This window comes from Polistes fuscatus, unplaced genomic scaffold (genome assembly GCF_010416935.1).
Source record: "Polistes fuscatus isolate 324 unplaced genomic scaffold, CU_Pfus_HIC Scaffold17, whole genome shotgun sequence".
In the NCBI taxonomy this organism is placed as follows: domain Eukaryota; kingdom Metazoa; phylum Arthropoda; class Insecta; order Hymenoptera; family Vespidae; genus Polistes; species Polistes fuscatus.
This window is the reverse complement of record NW_025113075.1, coordinates 2,848,558-2,856,474: the sequence shown is the minus strand read 5'-3', so window position 1 is coordinate 2,856,474 and position 7,917 is coordinate 2,848,558. Positions and strand designations below refer to the sequence as shown.

At 24.0% G+C, this 7,917-nt stretch overlaps 1 protein-coding gene across 1 annotated transcript in view; it reads right to left on the bottom strand.

The window, feature by feature from the left end:
- Window positions 1-214: 214 nt before the first annotated feature.
- The window catches only part of LOC122515349 (U7 snRNA-associated Sm-like protein LSm11), a 53,615-nt gene continuing 45,912 nt past the window's right edge, over window positions 215-7,917 (bottom strand). The window contains exon 5 of the mRNA XM_043632665.1: window positions 215-363. Coding sequence (XP_043488600.1) covers window positions 215-363 — 149 coding nt within the window. The remainder of the gene's footprint in view (window positions 364-7,917) is intronic.

Here is a 7,917-nt window from a genome sequence, read left to right as displayed (position 1 = left end):
TTAAATTTTGTATTATTCATTCATATTATTGTATTTACGGTTGTAGATTGAAAGAAAAAACAAAGAACATTTCAATGAAGGACGGCGTGCAAATAGGCACACATACATTTAAATAAAACTTGTAAGAAATCTTTATTCTACTGTTTACATTCTACTTATTGTTAATAGGATTAGGACAAAAGCTCTTAAAATTTTGAAATATTTTCGTTTACATTCACGTTTTTTCGTTATCTTGAATTGCTCCCGGTGCTACCACCGCTGCGCTGTATTCTTCCTTCGTTAACAATCGCTTTTTTTCCAATTTACACCTCTTCATACTGCAGCTGCTGTTTTTCGATGTACCTATTTCATGTTTTGGACAAGCTATGTTTTGTATAAACTTTAACCGAGGGAATATTAGAGATACGTAGATAGATGTAAAGAGAAAAGGAGAGATTGTGTTTATTTGGATCAACGCTCGTTGGAATATTGAAAGGTTGGTAGTAAATCAAAACTTGGGCTTTTTTTGTTTTAGGCTTGTTTTGTTTTGGGCATTTTATAATGTTTTAATACTTTCATTTTAAAGCTCTTTAAATGCTCTAAAATCGTATGCTAAACTTACGTATTTAAAACTTATAGGTTTTCTAAAAAAAATAAAAGAAACAAGATGTACACATAAACTTTAATTTCTCAAAGACTAACTTATTTAAAATTTTTTAAAATAGCCATTTTAAAGCTTTTTTAATGCCCAATAACATGATGTTAAGCAAAAGTATTTAAAATACATAGGGTGTCTAAAAAAAAAGAAGAAACCTGTACACAAAAACTTAAATTACTCGAAAACAAGCAAATTTTAAAATAATTTAATATGTTTATTTTTAAGCTCTTTTAATGCTCTACAACCTAATTTAAAACTTTAGTATTTAAAATATATAGGGTTTTAAAAAATAAAGATGGAATCTGTAGACAAAAACTTTTATTACTCGAAAACTACCAAATTTTAAAATGTTTTAATACTTTTATTTTAAAGCTCTTTAAATGCTCTAAAATCGTATGCTAAACTTACGTATTTAAAACTTATAGGTTTTCTAAAAAAAAAGAAACAAGCTGTACACATAAACTTTAATTTCTCAAAGACTAACCTTTTTTAAAATTTTAAAAAATAGCAATTTTAAAGCTTTTTCAATGCCCAATAAAATGATGTTAAGCAAAAGTATTTAAAATACATAGGGTGTCTAAAAAAAAGAAGGAACCTGTACACAAAAACATAAATTACTCGAAAACAAGCAAATTTTAAAATAATTTAATATGTTTATTTTTAAGCTCTTTTAATGCTCTACAACCTAATTTAAAACTTTAGTATTTAAAATATAGGGTTTTAAAAATAAAGATGGAATCTGTAGACAAAATCTTTTATTACTCGGAAACTAACAAATTTTATAATGTTTTATTACTTTTATTTTAAAGCTCTTTAATTGTTCTAAAATCGTATGCTAAACTTACGTATTTAAAACTTATAGGTTTTCTAAAAAAAAAAGAAACAAGCTGTACACATAAACTTTAATTTCTCAAAGACTAACCTTTTTTAAAATTTTTAAAAATAGCAATTTTAAAGCTTTTTTAATGCCCAATAAAATGATGTTAAGCAAAAGTATTTAAAATACAGAGGGTGTCTAAAAAAAAAGAAGGAACCTGTACACAAAAACATAAATTACTCGAAAACAAGCAAATTTTAAAATGATTTAATATGTTTATTTTTAAGCTCTTTTAATGCTCTACAACCTAATTTAAAACTTTAGTATTTAAAATATATAGGGTTTTAAAAAATAAAGATGGAATCTGTAGACAAATCTTTTATTACTCGGAAACTAACAAAATTTATAATGTTTTATTACTTTATTTTAACGCTCTTTAATTGCTCTAAAATCGTATGCTAAACTTACGTATTTAAAAGTTATATGTGTTCTAAAAAAAAAAAGAAACACGCTGTACACATAACTTTAATTTTCTCAAAGACTAACTTATTTAAAAATTTTTTTAAATTGCCATTTTAAAGCTCTTATAATGCTTAACTACATAAAGTTAAGAAAATGTATTTAAAATACATAGTGTGTCTAAAAAAAGAGAAGTACTTTGTAAAAAATACTTTAGTATCTCGAAAACAAGCAAATTTAAAAATGTTTTAAAATAGCCATTTTAAAGCTCTTATCATGCTTAACTACATAAAGTTAAGAAAATGTATTTAAAATACATAGTGTGTCTAAAAAAAGAGAAGTACTTTGTAAAAAAATACTTTAATATCTCGAAAACAAGCAAATTTAAAAATGTTTTAATACTTTTATTTTTAAGCTCTTTAAATGCTCTAAAATCGTATGCTGAACTTAAGTATTAAAAACTTATATTTTTCTAAAAAAAAAAGAAACAAGCTGTACACATAAAATTTAATTTCTCAAAGACCAACTTATTTTAAAATTTTTTAAAATAGCAATTTTAAAGCTTTTTCAATGCCCAACAAAATGATGTTAAGCAAAAGAATTTAAAATACATAGGGTGTCTAAAAAAAAAGGAGTACTTTGTACACAAAAACATTAATAACTCGAAAACTAAAAAATTCTAAAATGTTATAACATGGTCATTTTAAAGCTCTTTTAATGCTCTACAACCTAATTTAAAACTTAAGTATTTAAAATATATAGGGTTTTAAAAAATAAAGATGGAATCTGTAAACAAAAACTTTTATTACTCGAAAACTAACAAATTTTAAAATGTTTTAATACTGTTATTTTAAAGCTCTTTAAATGCTCTAAAATCGTATGCTAAACTTACGTATTTAAAAGTTATATGTTTTCTAAAAAAAAAAAGAAACAAGCTGTACACATAAACTTTAATTTCTCAAAGACTAACTTATTTTAAAATGTTTTAAAATAGCTATTTTAAAGCTTTTTTAATGCCCAAAACATGATGATAAGCAAAAGAATTTAAAATACATAGGGTGTCTAAAAAAAAAGGAGTACTTTGTACACAAAAACATTAATAACTCGAAAACTAAAAAATTCTAAAATGTTATAACATGGTCATTTTAAAGCTCTTTTAATGCTCTACAACCTGATTTGAAACTTAAATATTTAAAATATATAGGTTTTTTTAAAAAAAAGAAGAAATCTGTACACAAAAACTTCAATTACTCGAAAACAAGCATATTTTAAAATGTTTTAATATTTTCATTTTTAAGCTCTTTATGGTCCAATATCTTATGCTAAACTTTAGTATTTAAAACTTATAGGTTTTCTAAAAAAAAAAGAAAGTAGCTAAACACATAAAAAAGAATTTCTCAAAGACTAACTTATTTAAAATTTTTTAAAATAGCCATTTTAAAGCTCTTTTAATTGTCAATAACATGATCTTAAGCAAAAGTATTTAAAATACATAGGGTGTCTAAAAAAAAAGAAGAACTTTGTACACAAAAACATTAATAACTCGAAAACTAACAAATTCTAAAATGTTATAACATGGTCATTTTAAAGCTCTTTAATGCTCTACAACCTGATTTAAAACTTATATATTTAAAAAATATAGGGTTTTTTAAAAAAAAGAAGGAAACCGTACACAAAAACTTCAACTACACGAAAAAAAGCAAATTTTAAAATGTTTTAATATTGTCATTTTAAAGCACTTTAAATGCTCTAAAATCGTATGCTAAACTTAAGTATTTAAAACTTATAGCTTTTCTAAAAAAAAAGAAAATGCTGTACACATAAATTTTAATTTCTAAAAGACCAAATTATTTTAAAATGTTTCAAAATATACAATTTAAAGCTCTTTTAATGCCCAAAAACATGATGTTAAGCTAAAGTTTTTGAAATACATAGGGTGTCTATAAAAAAATAAGTACTCTGTACACAAAAACTTGAATATCTCGAAAACTAACAAATTCTCAAATTTTATAACATGGTCATTTTAAAGCTCTTTTAATGCTCTACAACCAGATTTAAAACTTAAATATTTAAAATATATAGGGTGTTTTAAAAAAAAGAAGGAATCTGCGCACATAAACTTCAATTACTCGAAAACTAGCATATTTTAAAATTTTTTAATATCTTCATTTTCAAGCTCTTTATGCGCTAATATCTTATGCAAAACGTAAGTATTTAAAACTTATATATTTTCTAAAAAAAAAAAGGAAAATAGCTGAACACATAAATTTAATTTCTCAAAGACTAACTTATTTTAAAATGTTTTAAAATAGCCATTTTAAAGCTCGTTTAATGCTTAATAACATGATGTTAAGCAAAAGTATTTAAAATACATAGGGTGTCTATAAAAAAAGATTTACTCGTACACAAAAACTTGAATATCTCGAAAACTAACAAATACTAAAATGTTAAAACATGGTCATTTTAAAGCTTATTTAATGCTCTACAACCAGATTTAAAACTTAAGTATTTAAAATATATAGGGTTTTTTGAAAAAAAGGAAAGAATCTATAACAAAAAATTAAATTACTCGAAAAAAATAATATTTTAAAATGTTTTAATATGTTCATTTTTAAGCTCTTTATATGCTCTAAAATCTTATGCTAAACTTTAGTATTTAAAACTTATAGGTTTTCTAAAAAAAAAGAAAGTAGCTGAACACATAAATAAGAATTTCTCAAAGACTAACTTATTTTAAAATTTTTTTAAATAGCCATTTTAAAGCTTTTTTAATGCCTAATAACATGATGTTAAGCAAAAGTATTTAAATATATAGGGTGTCTAAAAAAAAAAAAGTACTTTGTACACAAAAACTATAAACTCGAAAACTAACAAATTTTAAAATATTATAACATGGTTATTTTAAGCTCTTTTAATGCTTTAAAATCGTATGCTGAACATAAGTATTTAAAACTTATAGGTTTTCTAAAAAAAAAAGAAACCATCTGTACACATAATTTTTAATTTCTCAAAGACCAACTTATTTTAAAATGTTTTAAAATACCCATTTTAAAGCTCTTTTAATGCCCAAACAACATGATGTTAAGCAAAAGAATTTAAAATACATAGGGTGTCTAAAAAAAGGAGTACTTTGTACACAAAAACATTAATAACTCGAAAACTAACAAATTCTAAAATGTTATAACATGGTCATTTTAAAGCTCTTTTAATGCTCTACAACCAGATTTAAAACTTAAATATTTAAAAATATAGGGTTTTTAAAAAAAAGAAGGAATCTGTACACAAAAACTTCAATTACTCGAAAACAAGCATATTTTAAAATGTTTTAATATGTTCATTTTTAAGCTCTTTATATGCTCTAAAATCTTATGCTAAACTTTAGTATTTGAAACTTATAGGTTTTCTAAAAAAAAAAGAAAGTAGCTGAACACATAAATAAGAATTTCTCAAAGACAAACATATTTTAAAATGTTTTAAAATAGCCATTTTAAAGCTCTTTTAATGCCAACAACATGATGTTAAGAAAAATTAATTAAAATACAAAGGGTGTCTAAAAAAAAAAAGTAACTTTTACACAAAAACTTTAATATCTCGAAAACTAACAAATACCAAAATGTTATAACATGGTCATTTTAAAGCTCTTTTAATGCTCTGCAACCAGATTTAAATCTTAAATATTTAAAAAATATAGGGTTTTTAAAAAAAAAGAAGGAATCTGTACACAAAAACTTTATTTACTCGAAAACAAGCATATTTTAAAATGTTTTAATATGTTCATTTTTAAGCTCTTTATATGCTCTAAAATCTTATGCTAAACTTTAGTATTTAAAACTTATAGGTTTTCTAAAAAAAAAAGAAAATAGCTGAACACATAAATAAGAATTTCTAAAAGACTAACTTATTTTAAAATGTTTTAAAATAGCCATTTTAAAGCTTTTTTAATGCTTAATAACATGATGTTAAGCAAAAGTATTTAAAATATATAGGGTGTCTAAAAAAAAGAAGCACTTTGTACACAAAAACTATAATAACTCGAAAACTAACAAATTCTAAAATGTTATAACATGGTCATTTTAAAGCGCTTTTAATGCTCTACAACCTGATTTAAAACTTAAGTATTTAAAAATTGTAAACTCCCCAACACATACGAACATAAGACTAACTCACGCTACTTCCTACTACTCAGCACATAAGAACATAAGATTAACTCACGCTACTTCCTACTACTCAGCACATAAGAATATAAGATTAACTAACTGCTACTTCCTTCTATCACCCGTATTGTCCGATTGCCCCTTTTTTACTTTTCCGTCGAACAACGGAGCATCGGCCCCCCCCATGGGTGACGCATACAGCCTCGGTTCCCCACACGTAATCTAAGAATACCGATATCCTAAATAAACATCCGCACGCACTCACACGTGCAGGCGCCAACGTGCACGAACCTGCATAAGACGTTTACAATAATAGAGTTTTTTGAAAAAAAGGAAAGAATCTATAACAAAAAATTAAACTACTTGAAACAAGCATATTTTAAAATGTTTTAATATGTTCATTTTTAAGCTCTTTTATTGCTCTAAAATCGTATGCTGAACATAAGTATTTAAAACTTATAGGTTTTCTAAAAAAAAAGAAACCATCTGTACACATAATTTTTAATTTCTCAAAGACCAACTTATTTTAAAATGTTTTAAAATAGCTATTTTAAAGCTCTTTCAATGCCCAACAACATGATGTTAAGCAAAATAAAATACATAGGGTGTCTAAAAAAAAGAAGTACTTTGTACACAAAACTAATAACTCGAAAACTAACAAATTCTAAAATGTTATAACATTGTCATTTTAAAGCGCTTTTAATGCTCTACAACCTGATTTAAATCTTAAGTAATTAATTTATATAGGATTTTAAAAAAAAGAAGGAATCTATACAAAAATTAAATTACTCGAAAACAAAAAAATTTAAATATCATAACATTGTCTTTTTGAGCTCTTTATGCTCTAAAATCTTATGCTAAACTTTAGTATTTGAAATTATAGGTTTTCTAAAAAAAAAAGAAAGTAGCTGAACACATAAATAAGAATTTCTCAAGACAAACATATTTTAAAATGTTTGTAATAGCCATTTTAAAGCTCTTTTAATGCCTAACAACATGATGTTAAGCAAAATAATTTAAAATACATAAGGTGTCTAAAAAAAAGAAGTACTTTGTACACAAAAACTATAATAACTCGAACACTAACAAATTCGTAAATGTTATAACATGGTAATTTATAGCGCTTTTAATGCTCTAAACCTGATTTAAAACTGAATATTTAAAAATATAGTGGGTTTTTAAAAAAAAAGAAGGAATCTGTACACAAAAACTTCAATTACTCGAAAACAAACAAATTTTAAAATATTATAATAGTGTCATTTTAGAGCTTTATAATGCTCTACAACCAGATTTGAAACTTAAATATTTAAAATATATAGGGTGTTTTAAAAAAAAAGAAATATGCGCACATAAACTTCAATTACTCAAAAACTTGCATATTTTAAAATGTTTTAATATGTTCATTTTTAAGCTCTTTATATGCTCTTAAATCTTATCCTAAACTTTAGTATTTAAAACTTATAGGTTTTCTAAAAAAAAAAAGAAATTAGCTGTACATAACTAAAATTTCCTCAAAGAAAAACTTATTTTAAAATTTTTAATAGAGCCATTTTAAAGCTCTTCAATGCCTAAAAACATGATGTTAAGCAAAAGAATTTAAAATACATAGGGTGTCTAAAAAAAAGTAGAACTTTGTACACAAAAACTATAATAACTAGAAAACTAACAAATTCTAAAATGTTATAACATGGTCATTTTAAAGCGCTTTTAATGCTCTACAACCTGATTTAAAACTTAAGTAATTAAAATATATAGGGTTTTTTAAAAAAAAGAAGGAATCTGTAGACAAAAGCTTTAATGACTCGAAAACAAACAAATTTTAAAATATTATAACATTGTCATTTTTGAGC